At 39.8% G+C, this 21,252-nt stretch overlaps 2 protein-coding genes across 6 annotated transcripts in view; one reads left to right on the top strand and one right to left on the bottom strand.

Moving 5' to 3' along the window:
- Fxr1 (FMR1 autosomal homolog 1) overlaps positions 1–20,992 on the bottom strand; it is a 76,545-nt gene extending 55,553 nt beyond the window's left edge. For all 5 annotated transcript variants that reach the window (XM_026382780.2, XM_026382783.2, XM_026382788.2 and 2 more), the window contains exon 1: positions 20,886–20,992. In XM_026382780.2, the coding sequence (XP_026238565.1) occupies positions 20,886–20,936 (51 nt within the window). In that variant the 5' untranslated portion in view covers positions 20,937–20,992. The remainder of the gene's footprint in view (positions 1–20,885) is intronic.
- Positions 3,292–4,054, top strand: LOC113178719 (mitochondrial inner membrane protease ATP23 homolog). Its single transcript, XM_077794260.1, has one exon. The coding sequence runs from the start codon at positions 3,315–3,317 to the stop codon at positions 3,837–3,839; it is 525 nt and encodes a 174-aa protein (XP_077650386.1). The 5' UTR covers positions 3,292–3,314; the 3' UTR covers positions 3,840–4,054.
- Positions 20,993–21,252: the final 260 nt, after the last annotated feature.

Below are 21,252 nucleotides of genomic sequence, written 5' to 3'. Positions count from 1 at the left end.
GGCACTGAAATTGGAAACAAAGGCAGGTACATATCAAGCACTAATGCTTACTTTAATACTACAATAATTACCAGGTTTTGTGACACTCACCTGTAATCCCAGCTATTCAGGAGGCTGAGGCACAAGCATTGCAAGCAAATTCAAAGCCAGCCTCAGCAACTAACTTGGTGAGGCCCTAAGCAATTTAGCAAGACCCTCTCTCAAAATTTAAAAAGGACTGGCTAGCAATGTGGTTGAGAGTAGGAAAATGAGAGCCTTACAGTAGCATGCACCTGTAATCCCAGCTACTCAGAAGACTGAGAGAAGAGTATCATAAATTCAAGGCTAGCCTTAGCAATTTCATGAGACCTTTTTCAAAATAAAATAAAAAGGGATAAGAATGTAGGTTGGTGGTAGAGTGCCCCTGGGTTCAATCTCCAGTCCAGGCGGGGAAGGGGAAAAAAAGTGCTGAAAGACTGCACTGGCCCAAGCTCAGTGGTGCACAACTGTAATCCCAGCAACTGGGGAAGCTAAAGGCAGGAGGATCTGGAGATCAGCTTCAGCAACTTAGGAGGCCCTCATCAACTTATCAAGACTGTCTCAAAAAATAACAAGGACTGAGATGGAGCTCAGTGGTAAAAGCACTCCATGGAATAAACTGCCAATATCCCCCCGTCAAAAGAAAAAAAAAGTTGAAAGATTGGTATTTTAAATGTAGCCAAAATCAGAAAAAAAATAAATTATGGACCTGGCTGAAAGTTACCTAATGACACTATATTATGATAGACAAATTTTTACTTATGAACCTTCCAAGCCCCTTGTTTTCAAGAAAAGGAAAATTACAACAATAGGTATCTACACAACCCCTATATTTCATACTCCAGTTTATAAATACCAGTTTAAAAATCTCATCTTTCTGCAGCTCTTTCCATCATTATGAACCAGACGACAAGATTTAAGTCCAGCAGTGGAGGTAGTAGTGACACATACTTCTGATTCCAGCTTGGGGAGACTAAGGAAAGTGGATTCCAAATTCAAGGCTAGCGTGGACAACCTAGGGAGATCCAATCTCAATATAATATTAAAAAGGGATGCACAGTTGCTCACCTCTGGGTTCAATCCCTGGTATTCGCAGAAAAATAAAAAAAAAAAGATTTACTCTGGAAGCGATATTCATCAGGAGAAAATTGGTACCTTTTATAGTTCCAGAACAAAACGTCGAAATCTAGTTGCCAACTGGAAAATCAGTTATGTCCAAGACATGGGCTTTAGTTTAACAGAAAGTTATTGCTTAAAAAACACAACATCAGAGGCCTTGAGTAATGGCTTAAGAAATCTTAAGTAGAGATCCATAAATCCTTTGGAGACCATTCTACTAAACCCATTACAAACATCATCCTCACCCAGAAAAATTCCTTTGAATATTAACCACCACTGCAAAAGAAAAAGGGGGAAAAAAATAAACACCACCTAAGTATTCCTAGTACACAATTTACAACACTAAACTCCTTATAAAAGGAAAACAAACTTAAAAACATGAATACTCCACAAACGACCAAAAACTGTAATCAAGAACTCAAGAGCTTGAACCCACACAGTGAAACTTAGAATGAAAAGCGAAGTCCAGAACCAAAAATCCAAGATTTGTAGTCCAAAGTGTCAAATGCTATATTTTTTTCCCCCCAAACAGACCTGGGAGCCAAAACCAGGCCCCCATGCACTCTAGCACCCAGTGTGCTTAAATTTCAAAATTGTCAGAAACACAGATTGCAAAACAAACTACTAACAGCAAAAGAAAAGCTAGGAGAAACACAAGCATCTTTCTAAATGGAGATCAGGAACCATTCCTCAGTGCAGTCATTAACTTTTTGATAATTCCACTCACAAAAGTAAAACTGAGAGGAGTAGCACATTCCTGAAATTCCCAGCATCTTGGGAGGCTCAGAAAGGAGGATCCCAAGTACAAAGCCAGCCTCTGCAATTTGGTAAGGCTCTAAGTAACTTCCTGAGATCCATCCTGTCTCTATATAAATAAAATAACCTAGTACCAAAAAAAGAAAGTGAATAAAACCTATTAAAATTTTTCATGGTTTGAAAACAATTTTTTTCATGATTTAAAAACAATATTTTTCATGGTAAAAAAAAAGATGTCAAGGATCTAAGCCTCCAGTTCACACTTATTCTCCTGAACAAGCAAAGAAACTATCAGATTCACAATACTGCTTCCTTCACACTTGACAAAGAATTCTTATGGTATAATTCAAGTAATATTAGTTTTAATAGTTGTATCAAAATTTTTCTCTTTTGTTTTTTTGCCATGGATTACTGGAATTAAAGAAACATTTTTCTCTAAGATTTGACACCACAGTCAAAAATAATTTCACACTTTTTATTCTTTCTCAAAGTGTTAAAAATGTTGCTTAGTATTGCCTGAAATCCCAACAACTCAATAGGCTGAGGCAAGAGAATCCAAAATCTGAGGCCAACCTTGACTCTTTAGCAAGACCCTGTTTCAAATATATATATAAACAAACAAACAAATAAATAAATGACTGGGGTGCAGCTCAGTAGAAAAGCACATATTCACCTGGGCGAGATCTTGGATTCAATTCATATTAACACCCATCACAAACAACCAAAAATAAGTAGCAGTTGATAGTTTAGTTCCTGAGGCAAACTAGTGATAAAGCACTGTATTTCTGAAAATAAACTCTTATTAAATTCTGCTCTACTAGAGACACTGGGCTCAGTTTGTTAGATGCTATAGAGCCTTTCTTCTATTCGTTCTCCCAACACATAAGTTGAAGATTACTGTTGAGAATAAATCTCATTAAAAAGATATAGCCTAGGAAAAAGGAAGTTCCTGGCATGTTTAACACAAAATTTACCACCTCAGGTTTCTGTTTTTCAACAACTGTCACAACGATTATCACTTGCTATCCCCTGATTAATTATCATTTTACTTACTGGTTCATTCTTTGGCCCAGTCTACCTTCCCAGCTCAAATTCTAATGATTAAAATCTCAGAAATCGAGTCAGAGAGGTGAGACTGAAACATTGGAAGCATGAGGAGGACTTGAACCCTGGCTTTGAAGATGGAGAAAGGCAGCCATGGCCAAGTAGCATAGGCAGCCTCTAGAAACTAGGAACAGCTGATGAAAGAGACGTCAGTCCTACAGTTAATTTCAAGGAGGTGAATTCTGCAACAACCGGAAAGAGCATGGAACTTGATCGATTTTCCTCTAGAGCCACCAGAAAAGCAGCTTGCCGCCTTGTAGATTTTAGCCTCAAGAGACCTACAGAACTATCCATATGTCAAACTTCTACTTGATGCCATGAAGCACTCTGGTTGTGCTGTAAACAAAGAAAGACACTTTTCTTGTGAAGATTGTAATGGAAATGTTAGTGGAGGTTTTGATGCTTCAACATCTCAGATTGTTTTGTGCCAGAATAACATCCGTAACCAGGCCCACATGAGCAGAGTGGTCACCCACGAGCTCATTCACGCATTTGATCATTGTCGTGCTCATGTCCACTGGTTCTCTAATGTCAGGCATTTGGCCTGCTCAGAGGTTCGAGCTGCTAACCTTAGTGGGGACTGTTCACTTGTAAATGAAATATTCAGGTTACGGTTTGGATTAAAACAACACCATCAGACTTGTGTGCGAGACAGAGCAATTCTTTCTATCCTGGCTGTTAGGAATATCAGCAAAGAAGTAGCTGAGAAGGCTGTTGATGAAGTTTTTGAATCTTGCTTCAATGACCATGAACCTTTTGGAAGGATCCCACATAATGAGAAATATGCAAGATATGCTCATAGAGACTTTCAAAACCGGGATCGATATTACTCAAATATATGAATGACATTTTATATTACAGAGCTTCAATCAGCATGAAGAAAAAAATATGGTTCTCAAGAAAACAAATGTACAAAATATAAATGATCAATTAAATACAGATGAAATGCAGAAGATATTTTAATATATGATCAGAAAGAGTAACAGGCAAAAAATGAAATTGTTTTAAGCCACAAGGTTAAAATTATGTCTTTGGAGTTAATCATTTGCTAATTAGGATGAATAAATTACATTTTGTATTTTCTACTGTAAAAAAAAAAAAAATCTCAGAAATCAGGATGCTTCTTACAGTTGAGGGCAATTTTAGAATAGCTGATATCCACATGGCAGTCAGGATATGCTCAAACTTTTGTTTGCATGCAATTTTTCTGTAATACTTTATTAAAACCCCTTGACTTCAGTCAATAAACCAATGAAAAATCATTTTAGGAAGGACTGGCGTTTCTTATCAAGAAGGTGGGTCTGTTGACACTTCTGATACCTTACAGTGTAGATGACAAATTCTTGGAAAAAAAACAAACCCTGGAGATACGAGTTTTGTTTTGTTTGGGGGGAGGGGGTTTACAAGGTAGCAGAATCCAGGGGATGCTTAACCACTGAGCAATACCCCAACCCTTTTTGAGAGAAGATCAATAAGTTACTAAAGGTCTAAACTAAATTGCTGATACTGGCCACAGACTTGTGATCCTGTCTCAGCTTCCGGAGTCACTAGGATTTTGGCAGGCGCCACTGTGCCCAATGAGGAGAGAGCACTTTTAAAGTATGCTTTGCAGCATCAATCTACTCCATGGCACTCAGAAAGATATGGTGAGAACAAACATCTTAATGTGAAGATGTTTTGACCATTGTTTTCCCTTTGGTTGAGGGGATATACCAGGAAATGAACCCAGGGACATGAACACTGGCCACATCTCTAGCCCTATTTTGTATTTTATTTAGAGACAGGGTTCTCACTGTTGCTCAGCACTTTGCATGGCTGAGGCTGGCCTTGAACTCCCAATCCTCCTGCCTCAGCCTCCAGAGCTACTGGGATTACAATTGTATTCCACCATGCCCAGCTTGACCTATTTTCCTTCCATTTCCCATTTTATGCATGCAAGTGTTTAAAGGAGACCTCTAAAGTATACATAATAATACTAAGAGAGGCCTGGGTTCAGTGGTGCATGCCTGTAATCCAGCAACTTGGGAGACTAGACTGAGACAGAAGAATCTTAGACTCTGTCTCAAAATAAAAAGGGCTATGATGTGGCTCAGTGGTAAAGCACCCCTGGGTTCAATAGCTATACCCACCAAAAAAAAAATTAAAATATAAAATCATAACTCATTAATTAGCAACAGTGCCTCTTACAACTGATGACATTTTAGGTACAAAGAAGCTCCATAGATCTATCATTAATTTTCCAAATATTTATGCAGAAACAATTTATTACCTGGATTCTAACTCAACTTCCAACAATTTAAACATCTCTAGCTTTGGTTTACTGACACCTCACATCAATGTGTCCACCATCAGAACATCATGTTTCCCAGTTTTATACCCTTACACGTATGGTCCCAGCCCCAGCATTTTAGCAAAGTCCTAAGCAACTTAATGAGACCCTGTCTCTAAATAAATATAAAAAGGGTTGGGGATGTGGTTCAATGATTAAGGGCCCCTGAGTTCAATCCCCAGTACCCCAATTAAAAAAAAAATCTGAATACAGCAAAGTCTATATTATTTTTGCTATTATTTATGTTTATTTTGAACACATGGGTGCTCTATCACTGAGCTAGATCCCCAGCTCCCCTTTTTTTTATTTTACTCTGAGACAATGTCTAAATTACTAAGGTTGGCCTTGAACTTGTGATCCTTCTGCCCAAATCTCCTGAGTCACTACAATTACAGGCTTGTGCCACCATGTCCAGCTGCAATCTTTTATAACCAGGGTTCTAATACAGCACAATATAATAAGGCATCCACTATTGTGTAATGAGTTAATTTCTCTCTCATGCATGGTACTACCTCTGTGCCAAGGTTGCGAGAATTTAGAAAATATTGTTTCTGGTGTTTTATAATTCAGTCTGAGAAAACTCAAGACTGAAAAAGTCTTACTGTCTCCAAGATCTGGGTAATCATTATTACCCAGGCAACTTCAGTTGAAGCTGCTTAAGCTGTGGTACTCTCATGTACTCAAAGGTATGCCAAGAATACTTAATAGTACTCCCTTTCCTTAAAATATCTTGAGAGATTATCTCCCTTAACTCTTTTATGTTAAGTAATTGAAATAATTCATAATAAAGTAAATATTTTATGTTCCTGGACTTTTCGCATAGTTAAATACAAAAAATAAAAATAGTCCTTATAGGAGCAAGGGAAAAACACTTCACCAAATGATGACATCAAAATATAGCAGTTTCACTGCTAAGATTTTAAGTCTCATATCCATTACTTCATATGTGCTAGATAAAACAACACCCAAAGCAATAAAGTAAATAAGACTCCTAACTAGCTTTATTTGTCAAAAGGCAAATCACAATGTTCCCTCTTTAAGGTCTCTATGATAGTCTTCTCAGAGCATCCCCAAAACTCTCTGGAGCAATTCTCAGCAGGGTTTATCAATACAGAATGGAATCAGCCCCCCTGGATGCCAGACATCATCCTCTCATCCTGATCCTAGAAGTTAGGGAGAGATGGGTAAGGAAGGAAGTACCTAATTCAATTCTTACACGTGCATCACCCCGCCCCCAAAAGAAACTTTTCATAGGTGAATTACTATTTAATACTTGGTGCTAGCACAACTGCCCGTCTATCTATATAAATACTCAAAAACAGTTTTTGTTCTTTGCAGTGCTAAGGATTGAACCCAGGGACCAGAAATGTTTTATCATTGAGTTACACCCCCACTCCCCTCCCTTTCTTTCAGTACTGGGAACTGAACCCAGGGCCTTGCGCATGCCAGGCAAGTGTTCTACCAGCTATATATCCCCAGATCTTTTTATTTTTTTGAGACAGGGTCTTACAAAGTTGTCCAGGCTGGCTTTGAACTTGTAGTTCTTCTGCCTCAGCCTCCAGAGTCACTAACACACAAGTACCACACTGCACCTAGCAAAAATATTTCTTGATGTAGTAAATATTTCAATGTAAAAATAATTAAAACACTACAAAATAACCTAAGAAATTCTTTGTATAACTAAGAAATTCTATGTATAACCAGTACACAAGCTGTTTTAACTAGGATTGCTTTAAAGGGAGAAAAACAAAAAAATAAAAAATAAAATAAAAACTTTTCTATGTCCAGGAATTCCATCAAGACGACAGGTAAGGGGACACCTGAATTAAGTCACAGGTTAAGTCAAAGGCTTAATGTCCAATACACAAAAAGATCTCAAAAAATGACAAAAGGGTACCTCAACAGAAAAATATGCAAAAGTAGTTTGTCAACATTTACTAGTAGTGGTTTTTTAAGTTCTCCACCAAGCTTTCCTATTCTTTGAAATCTAATGGAAACAGATATGCAGAGTGACCAAAAAAAGACAATGAAATTACTATAAATTTGGGAATGGCTGAATTTGATATTCTTATGAAAATTTATGTAACAACTACAAATAAATCACACTACACATGAAAATAATATGCAAATGACTCCATTTTTATGGAACATGCTGAAAAGTTGTATTAGGGGGCTGTACTAGGCGTTAAACCCAGGGGGCTTAACAACTGAGCAATAACATTGCCAGCCCTTTTTATTTTTTAATTTGAGAAAGGGTCTCCCCAAGTAGCTTAGGGCCTCATTAAGTTGCTGAAATTGGTTTTGAACTTGCTATGCTACTGCTTCAGATTCCTGAGCCACTGGGATCATATGTGTGCCACCACACCTGGCATACATTTGTATCTGAACATATTAGAGTCTATGAACATGGAGAGAAATCTGAAATAACATGTAAAACAAAGAGTACCTGAAACTGAAGGGAGAGAGATCAAGACACGGATAGTGGGGTGGGTGGGGTGAGGGGAAAATCGAGCTTATGAATCATACTTATCATGTCTATAAAAATCAACGTATTTGTGAATACATAAACATTTTTTTTTTTTAGAAAGAGTTGAGAGTGTTAGCTGAGCTTGGTGGCATGTGCCTGTAATCCCAGAGGCTCAGGAGGCTGAAGTGGGAGGACAGCAAGTTCAAACCCTAGTGAGACACTAAAGGTGAGGAAGTTAACAGTCCCCATAGTCCCCTTGAAAAGGATGAGAGGTAGGCCCTTGAGCCTGACAACATGCATACAGTTAAAAAAGAGTGGAGATGTATCTTTAACACTTTTTGTCAACCAGCACTTGTTCCATATAGCACATATGTATACACATACATCACGACACTCTGGATTACAAGTTTTATACCTCTAATGATCTCATATCTACAATTTTACTAAGAAATCTTTTACATGTTCACGACTTTTTGTTTTGTTTTGTTTTTAGTTTTCAGCGGACACACGCAAGCCAGGCGAGCACGCTACCAGTTGAGCCACATCCCCAGCCCTTTTTTTTTTTTTTTAAAGGAGAGAGAGAGAGAGAGAGAATGAATTTCAATATTTATTTTTTGGTGGACACAACATCTTTCTTTGCATGTGGTGCTGAGAATCGAACCCTGCTGCACGCATGCCAGGCGAACGCACTACTGCTTGAGCCACATCCCCAGCCCCCAAGAATAAATTTTAAATAAATAAACAAACAATGGTATGCCAGGCGAGCGCGCTACCGCTTGAGCCACAACCCCAGCCCATTTTTTTTTGGGGGGGGGGGGTACCAGAGATTAAACGTAGGAATGCTTAACCACCAAGCCACATCCCCATCCCTTTTTTTATATTTTATTAAAGACAGGGTCTCACTGAGTTTCTGAGACTGGGTTTGATATCTGGATCCTCCTGCCACAGTCTCCTGAGTTGCTGAGATTACAGGTGTGCACCACCATGCCCATTACTAAAAGATCTTCATTGCAATTCAAAACCAACAAAAAGCACCATTTATTACTATGGCTGGAGATATAGTTCAGTTGGTAAAATGCTTGCCTCACATGCACACGGCTCTGGGTTCAATCCCCAGCAACACACACACACAAACACACACACACAAAAAAAAATACAGAAACAAAAACAAAAAAAAACCTCTCATTCAGGCAAAGGCATGCTTCCAGTTCCAGCTGATCTAGAGGCTGAGGCATAAGAATCAATCATTTGAGCCCAGTGTTCAAGACAAGCCTGGGCAATATGGCAGTCCCATGGGGGGAGGGGGCCTTGCTAAGGTAGCACACACCTGTTAACCCTACAACTCAGGAGGTTGAGGCAGGAGGATCATAAAAAGTTCAAAGCCACCTTTGGCAACTTTACAAGGCCCTGCCTCAAAATACAAAATAAAAAGGGTTGGGGATGTAGTGCAGGTGTAAGAGCCCTTGGGTTCAATCCCCAATACTAAAAATAAAATTTTTAAAAATTAAAAAAATGAAGGCCCCTGAGTTCAATGCCAGGTAACCCCCCCCCAATTCAACTATAAAGAACATTTTTTTGGTTGACATTTTTTATTTTTTCGTACCATGAATTGAGCCCAGGGGTGCTTTACCACTGAGTCACATCCCCAGCCCATTTATAAATATTGAGACAGAGTCTGTTGCTTAGGGCCTCATTAAATTGCTAAGGTTGACTGTGAACTTGCAATTCTCCTGCTTCAGGCTCCCAAACCCCTGGGATTACAGGTGTGGGTCACCACACCCATCAGAAACATATTTTTAAACAATCATATAACTAAATCTACAAAACAAAAATGATTTCAAATTAATGGACACTTATTCTGATGAACACATGTTCTACAAAAAGTCTGCAAATTTACTAACTGTATTATAAATTACAAAAATTATTGCATCCTTATGGACTAAGTTCTAATATAGAAAAAATTATTGCAAACAAGCCTTCAGCATTCATTGAGTTTTTAACTAGAAGAACAGAGGGCAATAAGAATGTGAAGATTGCATAATACATAATATCTACTACTTCTTCATACTAGTAATGTTCTTGACTTAATAACATAAACTTATAAAATTTAACAGTTCTTTTTTGTTTTGGTACTAAAGACTAAACCTAGAGCCAGTTTACCACTGAGTTACATCCCAGACCTTTTTATTTTTTTTAAGAGAGTCTAAATTACTGAACATCTTGCTAAATTACTGAGTTGGCCTCAAACTTGGGATCCTCCCGTCTCAGCCTCCCCCATCACTGGGATTACAGACATGTACACCACCATATTTACTCTAACATTTCATCTTTAAAATGAAATAACTTTGTTTCCAAATGGCCACCCATAGCTATTACAACATTACAGTTGCAAAGAGTTGAGGTTCCATTTACTTAGTCTCCAAGTGTGTTTAAAGTTCTGTAACAAACATCTCAAAGTGACCAGGATCAATACCCCTAAAAAAGCTATTTAAGTTCAGTTTGAGCCAAAATTGTTGAGGATATAGTTTTGTGCATACATAAGGCTACTAAAATCACACAACAATTAGTGTCCAGAGCTAAGATTAATTCATTTGTTCATTCAAATATATAAATGAACATGTGTTCATTTACCACAAAGGCTACTTTGTACTAAATGAACACAAGTTATTACAAAACTTAAATCTTTAAAATAGTGTGAAATACTATAAAAATGTTAAAAAGGCAAAACAATTTATAATTAATCAGCCAGATTAAGAAAGGGGGTGGATGGAAACATGAGTAATATATGCCCCATGATCCTTAAAATTATCTCCCCATCCAAACCCCCTCCCAGGAACTGAGGATTGAATCAAGGGGTGCTTTATCACTGAGTTAAGTTCCCATTTTTTTTTTTTTGAGACAGGATCTCACTAAGTTGCTGAAGCTGAACATGAACCTACAATACTCCTTCCTCAGTCTCCTCCTGAGTAGCTGGGATTACAGTCATGCACCACCATGCCCAGCCTGATCCTTAAAATATATTAAACAAGTACACATATTCTTTTTGCCAACAATAACTACTTACTTCATCAGGGAAACTTCTTTATTCATCCTCCCAAAATAGATGAGTGAAAAATGTTGAGGCTAGATAATGAGATAAGCTAAAACAATTGATACAAGTTATCTTGTTTTAAACAATGAGAAATGGGGACAGAAATCTGCTATTAAATAAGCTTGAGATTTAATTTTACTATGTCTTTAAGCTTCTTTAAGGACAAATATGATGAGACTGCTATACATGTACATGTTATACATGAACCTATGCATATTACATAGGTAGGTATACATCTAATGTTCAGATTAACAAAGCAATGTCTGGCTCATATTAATTTTGCTTTGTTCCAGCTACTCTTTTCAAAATTTGGTCCCACAGAAGCCACCAGTACAATCTTCCTATTTATTAGCCAACCTTAAAGGAAAAACTCTTCTCAATTCTTTTGTTATTCAAAAATACTAAGTGGCAAAATTATTAAGAGATGACACCTCACTGGGCTGGGTATGTGGCTCAGTGGTACAGCGTTTGCCTGGCATGGATAAGGCCCTGGGTTCAATTCCCAGCACAAGGGGCGGGGGTGGAGACAGACATGACACATCATTAAAAAAATTACTTGAGGCCAAGTGCCATGGCACATACCTACAAACCAAGGGACTCCGAAGGCTGAAGCGGGACAATTACAGAGGTGCTAAGCAAGTGAGACCTTGTCTCAAAAAAGGGCTGAGAATGTAGCTCAATGGTTAAATCCTCAGTACCCTCCTCCCAGCCAAAATTACTTGAAAGTAGGGGTGAAGCTCAGTGGTAGAGCATTTATATAACAAAGAAGATCCTGGATTCAATTTCAGAATTGAGCAAAACCAACTGAACAAAAGCAGTTTATATAAAAGCATAAGTATATAATATGTGTGGTGTGTGCTCGCGCGTGTATACATTTCAAATATGTCCCAAAATATCTTTTTTTTTAAAGAGAGAATTTTTAATATTTATTTTTTAGTTTTCGGCGGACACAACATCTTTGTATGTGGTGCTGAGGATCGAACCCGGGCCGCACACATGCCAGGCGAGAGTGCTACCGCTTGAGCCACATCCCCAGCCCGTCCCAAAATATCTTTTTTTTTAAGAGAGAGAGAAAGAGAATTGTATTTTTAATATTTATTTTTTAGTTCTCGGAGGACACAACTTTGTTCATATGTGGTGCTGAGGATCGAACCCGGGCTGCACGCACGCCAGGCGAGCGCGCTACCAGCTGAGCCACATCCCCAGCCCCCCCCCCTTTTTTTTTTTAAAGGAGAGAGAGAGAGAGAGAGAGAGAGAGAAAGAATTTCAATATTTTTTTTTAGTTTTTGGTGGACACAACATCTTTCTTTGTATGTGGTGCTGACAATCGAACCCAGCCACACACATGCCAGGCGAGCGCGCTAGTGCTTGAGCCACATCCCCAGCCCCCAAAATATCTTACGCAGTCAAAAATCTATAGGCTAACAAGTGTGGACCGTATATATCAGCACTACTGAACAGAAATATACCACTGAGTTATATCTCTAAGTTTTCTAGTAAATATTAAAATAAGAAAAAAGAAAAAGCTAAAATTAGTTTTAATATATTTTAACCTAATATATCCAAAATAATATATCAATATTTAAAAATTATTAAGGGACTGGGGATACAGCTCAGTGGTGGAGCACATGTCCAGCACGTGCAAGGCCTTGGGCTCAACCATATCACTGAAACTAAAATGTCTTTGAGATATTTTATATTATTTTTCCAATTACATCAATTCAGAGTAGCATATTTCGGCTCAGTGTCTAACATTGGTTATCATAAAAGAAAAGGCACATTCCTGTAAAACCGATAATACCTTAAATTATTCTTGGGGAATCATCTCAATTCAATCCTAACTCCTGCTATATTAATTAGTAACAATTTAGCAAACCACATATATGTACTTCAAAAAGAATCACATCCTAATGGTTAAGGAGATAATCTGTGGAGTCAAGGATAGAGTTTGATATTATGGAGCTGAACTCAATACCCTCAAATGACTATAACTAGAACTAAGTAACTGTGGATGAATGAACTAAATAAGAAATGCACATGTACTTACACATAGTCTAATAAGTAGTCTGGGTGTTTGATAAACAGCTCTTAATGTTCTGCTTCATACTGCAGATGAAAAACTCAAAGTCTCACAACTAGCAATTATACAAAAATTAGGGTTCAATCATGGAATGCATATTGCTCTTTGGGGGAGGGACTAATTTACTAAATTTGGGAGGTAGGGTGATTGGGATTGAACCCAGGGGTGTTTCACCACTGAGCTACATCCCCGTCCTCTATTTAGTTTTACTTTTTGAGACAACTAAGTTGCCCAGGCTGGCCTTGAATTTTCAGTTCTCCTGCCTCACTCAGCCTCCTAACTGGTTGATTACAGGCGTGCTACACCACCCTGTCCAGCTAATTTGCTATATTCTTACCACTGTGCTAGAGAACTCAAGTTATAAAATCAAGTCAATTGTCTGCCCTTATCTTCTTAAAATATTATGTTTACTATCTAAGATTTCCTTTAAAGAACTTCAGAAGTGAAAACCTTAACCAGGCACAATGGCACACACCTGTAATTCCAGTGGCTCAGAAGGCTGAGGCAGGAGGATAGCAAATTCAAGGCCAGCCTCAGCAACTTAGCAAGGCCCTAAGCAACTCACTAAGAACCTGTCTCTAGAGAAAATACAAAAAAAAAGGAGATGACAAAGTGGCCCACTGGTTAAGTGCCCCTGGGTTCAAAAAAGTCGGGTACAAAAGAAAAAGGTGAAAGCTCTAAAGTTAAATGTCATTTCAGTTACAGTGTAATTTTGGATAGGTTACTTCTTCACTTTTGAGTTTCCTAATGTGTAAAATAGGATCAAGACATACCTCATGGAGTTCTGAATATGCAGGAAATGCACGTGAAATGTATATACAATATCTGGTGTAAGTAACATGTCCCCTCCTTAAACTATTTATAAAAGGCACACAAATACATGACATAGAAAATACACAGGTGCATTAAATACAAAAATATGAAAAAAACTGTTTTCTGGTCATACAGAGAGACCTTGATGATAGATCTCATCACAGATATGGGTAGGTTTTCTTTTAACTTTTGTTTTCAAACTGTTCCATAATTATGTACAGAACTTATGTAAACAGCTTTACAAGAAACTCAAACATTTAACTTTTAAAAATTGTGGTCAACACCAGCTAAGAGGTGAAGATACCAGGCTTCTATCCCCCTACCCCAACGAAGAACAACATGCTGCTGAAATCATGAATAAAAATAAAAATGGCTGTGACCATTTAATTTCACTTAGGAAAATCTTAGTTCCTTAACACTTATAAAAACCATTATTTTATATTTGTACAACTAAAAATCACTCATATATCTGACATTTCTTATTTAACAGAGAACCCTTACATTAAGATAGCCCCTATTGCCACACCTGCCTGTAATCCCAGTGGTTCGGGTGGTGGAGGCAGGAGGATCTAGAGTTCAAAGCCAGCCTCAGAACTTTATTGAGGCACTAAGCATCTCAGTGAGAGCTAAGAATGTGGCTCAATGATTGAGTGTCCCTGAGTTCAATCCCCAGTACCCCCCCCCCAAAAAAAGAGACAGTCCCTATCATTTCTTCAATTACTAATATCCCCAAAGCAATAAACCAACAAGATTTTTGTGCCCCCCTTTTTTGGGGGGGTAGGGGTACTGGGGCTTTAACCCAGGAATGCTTTACCACTGAGCTACATTCCCAGTCCTTTTTCTTATTTTGGGAGAGGGTCTTGCTAATTTGCTTAGCACACCTCCCCCCACTAAGTTGCTGAAGCTGGCCTTAAATTTTTAATCCTTATGCCCAAGTCACTAGGATTTCAAGCATGCACCATCATGCCAGGCAAAAATATTTTGTTCTAGCCGAAAAGTCAGTATACAGTCAAAACACAACTCCTCTACTATACTTCTAGCCTTCATTAGTAGTGATAATATACCTCCAGCATAATTCAGCTATTACTCTCAAATTGCATTCAATATTAAAATAACTAAAAGAATAAGGAAATTAATTATGCACATAATACTTTGAGATTTGTTTTGTAGTAAGTCAATTATATAGTTAAAGCAGAAATCCCAGAGCTCTGAAGTAATTAATTCTATCTTCTACAGAGAGGTGCAGAAATTTAATTTATCTTGGAGATTACACATTTTCTTGGAATACCATGTTAACTTTACATGAGTCAGAAACTAAGTGACTTTTTTTGGTACTGAGGTTTGCACCCAAAGACACTTTACCACTGAGCCACACATCATGAGATCATTTGTGTGTTTTATTTAGAGACAGTCTCACTGAATTGCTTAGGGCCTCACTAAATTGCTGAAGCTGGCTTTGAACTTGCAATTTTCCAGTCTCAGCCTCCCAAGTCAGAGAGCCCGGTATGACTTTAATATTTATTTAAAATTATATGCAGGAATGGGGATGTACCTCAGAAATAGACCATGTGCTTGGCATGTGCAAAGTCCTGGGTTCATTCCCCAGCACCCCCAAAAAAGTAAATTATATTCAGTCTAAGACTATACCATGCAATGTTGTTACAAAGTTTAGTATCACAGGACATAGTAGCATGTACTTGTAGCACTTGTAGTCCCAGCTACCCAGGAGGCATAAGGACCGCTGGAGCCTAAGAATTCCAGAACAGCCTGGACAACATGGTGAGATCCCATTTTATCTATCTGTATCTCTCTCTCTCTCTCTCTCTCTATATATATATATATACATATATATACACACACACACACACACACACACACACACACACACACACACACACCCCTTCCTCCCTCTACCTCACACACAGTTTACCATCATATGCATCAGCTAAAAAGCATGTTAAGGGCTAGGGTTATAACTCATCAATGGAGCACCTGCCTGGCACATATGAGGCACTGGGTTCAATCCTCAGCACCACATAAAAATAAATAAAATAAAGGTATTGTAAATATACATATATATTTTTTAAAAACATGTTAAGATGAAATGAACACAAGGTTTTCTTTTATCGGTAATGAAATGTTCTAAAATAAGATTGTGGCAATGGTTGTACAACTGTAAATAAGCTTAATCAGCATTTGATTATACAAGTGAATTTTATAGAACATACATTTTCACAATGTCTCATAACCTTTTCCTAAGATCAAGAATAGCATAAACATTCTACCTCAATAAAGCTTTCAAAAAAGATGTTTTAAATGTTCAATAATAAACCCTAACACGCTGCTCTCAGCTAGGAAAGTTACAAAAGTAGTTACGTTCTATAAAATTATATATCACCACTGTTTTCCATTCCTATAGATTTATAGGGCTAGCTGGGAGTGGTAGCGCAAAGTTGTTGAGAACCACAGCAGAATGGCCGCTGGCATTTTGCCAGAAGTAATGGTTGAGAGACCAGCCATTAAGATGATGATAATTAAATTAAGCTGTGTTAAATTGCTGTGACTGGATGATCATGGATTGAGACAGGCTGTATATTCAATTGTATATAGACCCCTGCTGTCCACCTGGGCGCCTGATACTTTGGAGTTCTCACAGGGATTCCTGGGGAGTCCCAGTTGGTTGGTTGGTGAAGTTCCAGTGGAGGAGTTCTGGTTGGTGTGTGGGGTTCCTGAAAGGGCCGTGTGGGTGGTGTTGGGGGGAGTTCCGAAATAAAAGTTTGTTCCTGCTTGAGTGGCTCATGGTTTGTGCCTAGCCAGACTGTGGCACAAAGTAATCCCAGTAACTCTGAAAACTGAGCCAGGAGCACAAGTTCAAGGTCAACATCAGCAACTTAATGAATTCTTAAGTAATTTAGCAAGACCCTGTCCCAAAATAAAAAGGACTGGGGGTGCTGGGGATATAGTTCAGTTGGTAGAGTGCTTGCCTCACATGACAAGGCCCTGGGTTCAATACGCAGCACCACTGGGAAAAAAAAAAAGGACTAGACATGTAGCTCAGTGGTCAAGTGCTTCCAGTTTCAATCCCCAATACAAAAATAAATTTATAGGGCTGCAAACAAATATTTCCAGAACTATAGATCCTCCGATAAGTAAAAATGCAACATACAGGACAATGATAGCTTGCTATCATTTGTATAAATATTGTGGGGAGGGAAAGCTCATCATATTTTGTGTAAAATCTTCAAGGTCCATCTCATCACTGGTTCTAATTATTTTGTGAAATATTTGGGGAGTGGGGTAATGCTTGAGATTGAACCCAGGACCCTCTATGCTAGCCAAGTGTTTTACCACTAAACTGTAATCTCAGACCCAAGCTCAATTCATGTAATCAGAATCTGCAGTGCACTGACACAAGGCATTACACTGACTACATACCTCAAGGCATGATGACACCTGTTCTTTGAAACTCTTCAATTACAATTTATACTTACAGTCAAGCATATATGTTATGTCCATGTATGTGGGGGCAAGGGGAAGGTAAGGAGGTGGGAAATTCAGTATCCACCACACACTAATAAATACTACTAGAAAGAAGGTTGTTGTACTGTATGTAAATAAACTTCAGCTGGGCATGGTGGTGCATGCCTGTAATCCCAGCAATTTGGGAAGATGAGGCAGGAAGGACATCACAAGGCCAGTCTCAGAAACTTAAGATACTCATTAGGTTAGTGAAACCCTGTGTCAAAATTAAAATTAAAAGACTGGGGATATAGCTCAGTGGTAAAGTGAACCTAGGTTCAAACCCCAGCATTCTCTCAAAAAATAAATTAACCTCGATTTAAAACTTCAATACTTTGGGAGGCTGACAAAGAAAAATCACAGTTGGAAGCCAGCCTCAATAACTTAGGCAGGCTTTAAGCAGCTTAGAGAGAACCTGTCTCAAAAATTAAAGGGCTTTGTGCCCGACATGGTAATGAGGCCCTCAAAAACTTATTGAGACCCTGTCTCAAAGCGCAGGGAGCACAGATGCAGTGGCACATGCCTGTAATCCCAGCTACCTGGGAGGCTGAGGCAGGAGGATCACAAATTCAAAGCCATCCTCAGCAACTTAGTGAGGCCCCTCCAGCAACTCAGCCTGACCCTCCCTGTCTCAAAAGTAAAACAAAAAGGGCTGAGGATAGGCTCAGTGGTTAAGCAACCCCCCCCCACACACACCCACCCCACACACACACACCCCCACCCCACACACACACACACACCCAGTTTCAATTCCTGGTAGGAAAAAAAAAAAAAAGTCTGGGGATGTAGCTCAACAGAGTTCACCTGGACTTAATCCCCAGCACCAAAAAATAAAAATTTAAAAAAAAAAAAAAAGAGCTGGGTGCAGTGGCACATGCCAGTAATCCCACCAGCTGGGGAGGCTGAGGCAGGAGGATTGCAGGTTCAAAGCCAGCCTCAGCAAAAGCAAGGTACTTAGCATCTCAATGAGGCCCTGTCTCTAAATACAAAATAAGGCTGGGCTTGTGGCTCAGTGCCCCTGAGTTCAATCCCCAGTATCCAAATAAATAAGTTCTGGGGGTGTAATTCAGTGGTAAAAAATACCCCTGGATTCAAGCCCCAGTACAAAAAAAAAAAAAAAAAGTTCAAGGCCAGCCTGGGCAATTTATCCAGACCCTGTCTCAAATTAAAAAAAAAAAAGGGGGGGGGGGGTTGGAGATGGAGCTCAATGTAGAGTGCCTGTCTAACAAAACTTCAAGTGGATAAAATTAATAAAATGCTGTGTATTAAGGCAATTTTTTCCAAGTGAGCAGTTCACTGCCATTGAAAATATTGGGGGCCAGTGAACTATTTCAAATCCCTGTTCTACACAAAGAGAGACTAGGAGATTTGCTCAGGGTACAGAGCTAGTTAATAGTAAGCTGAAGGGCAGATGCAGAATTCTCACCTGTTTACTTCAAATCCAGGGTTCTCTCCACTCCATCATTCTCATTCTTTCAGATTTTTTAAATTCCTTCTTTAAATTTTTTTTTTAGTTGTAGACGGACAAAATACCGTTATTTATTTTTATGTGGTGCAGAGGATCAAACCCAATGCCTCAGACATGCTAGGCAAGCACTCTACCACTGAGCCACAACCCTGTCCCTCTTTTTGAATTTCTTAAAGACTCCAGTTTCCATACAAGAGGATGACAGAATAAAACTCCACAGGTCTCAGTGAAAACTTACAGTACACACATGTGGCTAAATGTGTCCTTCCCCAAGCTTGCCAAACCATTACCTCCTCAGTTGGTGAGATAAAATGGGTAAGGAATTAAATCTGAATAGATTTAAGCTGTAGATTTTTAGAGTTTGAGGGAGGGTCAATAACAAATCCTTCCAAATTCCAATATGGAATTTGATTGTGACTTAACTGGAAAAAAAACATAAGAAATATGACTATAAACAATATACTTATCTCATAAAAGGGGGGGGAGAAATTGTACAGATTATCCACTACTGCTAAAAAGTGTTCTACATGATGCAAAATAATTTGTTAATCACTTTGCTTTTCAATATGCAAAGAAAAATGCATACCTGTTACACAAAAACAGTATAAATAGAACTGCAACTTTACAAGGGAAGGGGGATGATGATGCACAATAATAATGCACCGTAACTAGAACAGTATGGTCAAGTCCATTCCTTGAGCCCCAGCTGTCTTTCAGAGAAGGAAATGCTAATGTAACTAGTTACACATCAATAGGTCATAATAAAGACACCTTTTCAACAGTTTTTACTTTATGTTGACCATCAAAGGACATTTAAAACTAGAAAGTTTTGAAGAGTCCTTAAGATGCAAACTGAGATTCCCCACTACAGATTCCCACTACGAGACAGTTAAGCCAAGTCCACAGAGCTAATCAGCAAAGAAAGATTAAGAAGAAATGCTGAATAAATCACCGCCACCATATAAAATCTCGTGGGATAAAAGATAACTGAAATGAAAATCTGTTGAGAAATTATTCTGCGTACGTATAACACTCGCGCGTTAGAAGAAGGCCCTTCATAAAAATAGCCAAGACTCTCAAACATTTGAGATGCTGGCTTAGTGAGATTGACAGACAACAGCTGGGCAGATTTTGTATTGATCTTGTAACATTCTGGCATGCTTTGGAAGAAAGGGAGAATCGAAGGAAGGAACCGTTATTAAGGCAAAAATAAACTGGATTTCATTTTCAGCTGCGTGACCCCTCTTCACACTGGAAGCCCCCTAACAAATTACTCCAGATTCCCTCTTCCGTATCCCAGCCGGGATTCCAGGGTTATACACCTCCTTTCTCTCAAAGGAAACAAAAAGAACCTCGTGAAAACAAAACAAAACAAATAACCACCTTAGAGAAACTGCTATAAACTAGTCGCCTCTCCACTTGTCTCCCTAATTCATTTCACGTTTTAAATCTTCACAACTCTCCTCTTTCTTCCGTAATAGAGGGGGCTAGAGTAAGGCGCCGCCCAATTACCCAGGCCGCAAAAATAGCTCGACCCGCCACATTCAAGGTTTTCTACTTTTCTCTCTGGGATACCAGCCCCCAAGCCGCTACCCCGCTTCCCCTTCAGACTCTTAAAGGCTCCAGAGCCCCAAACCCTAACAATACAAAGGTGAATTCCTCAGATTCCGCGAAGCACCCCCCGAGGGGGTGGGCAGAGCGCTCCCGCTCCGCCGGGTCGAGGGGCGGGGGAGCGGGTGTAAGCACACAATCCCACCGCCTCCTCTCACGGCTTCCCCACCTCCAGGGGCTCGGGCCTGTTCCCAGGGAGCTCCCAGCCACCCCGCAGCCCCGGGCTTCTCCTTGCCGGCCCGCCAAGGGCCTCACCGGCATCCAAGAAGGAGGCTCATGAACAGAAAAAAGCAAGAGGTGTCCGACGTGTTGTTTCCAAACATAACGGAGCCTGGGCCCCCGAGACCGTTAAACCGCGGATGGAGGGGGGAGAAGCGAGGAACCCTGCGGCCTCTGGCGTTGGCCTGGCCGCCCTTTCGACCCCAAACTTCACTCTGTGGGATCACCAATCCTCCCTCAAACTCGCTCCAGCCCCCAGAAGACCCTACAAAGCGTCAAAAGGGTCAATACCTTGTAGAAAGCCCCGTTAGAGCCGCGAACCTCCACCGTCAGCTCCGCCATGTTGGAACCGCAAAGGCCGCTGGGAAGAGATTCTAGAAACTTTCCAACCAGAGGGGAGGAGGGGGGAGGGGCGTGAAGGAGGCGGGGGGAGGGGCGGGGAAAACAGGGAGGAGATTGGGATCCCCCGCCCCGCACCCCTGGGGTCTCAATGTACCGCCCCGACTCTCCCAGCGGGATCCCTCCGCTCCTTACATCACGCGTGGTGGGCTCCGCCCGCCGCCGCCTACGCCCAGTTCGCCTCCCGACACAATCGCCCGACCTTTGCTGACCCGCCCCTGAGTCCCCGCCCCCTGAGCCCGCTGCCCGCTCGGCTCAG

Source organism: Urocitellus parryii, chromosome 2 (assembly GCF_045843805.1).
Source record: "Urocitellus parryii isolate mUroPar1 chromosome 2, mUroPar1.hap1, whole genome shotgun sequence".
In the NCBI taxonomy this organism is placed as follows: domain Eukaryota; kingdom Metazoa; phylum Chordata; class Mammalia; order Rodentia; family Sciuridae; genus Urocitellus; species Urocitellus parryii.
This window is presented reverse-complemented; position numbering and strand designations above follow the sequence as displayed.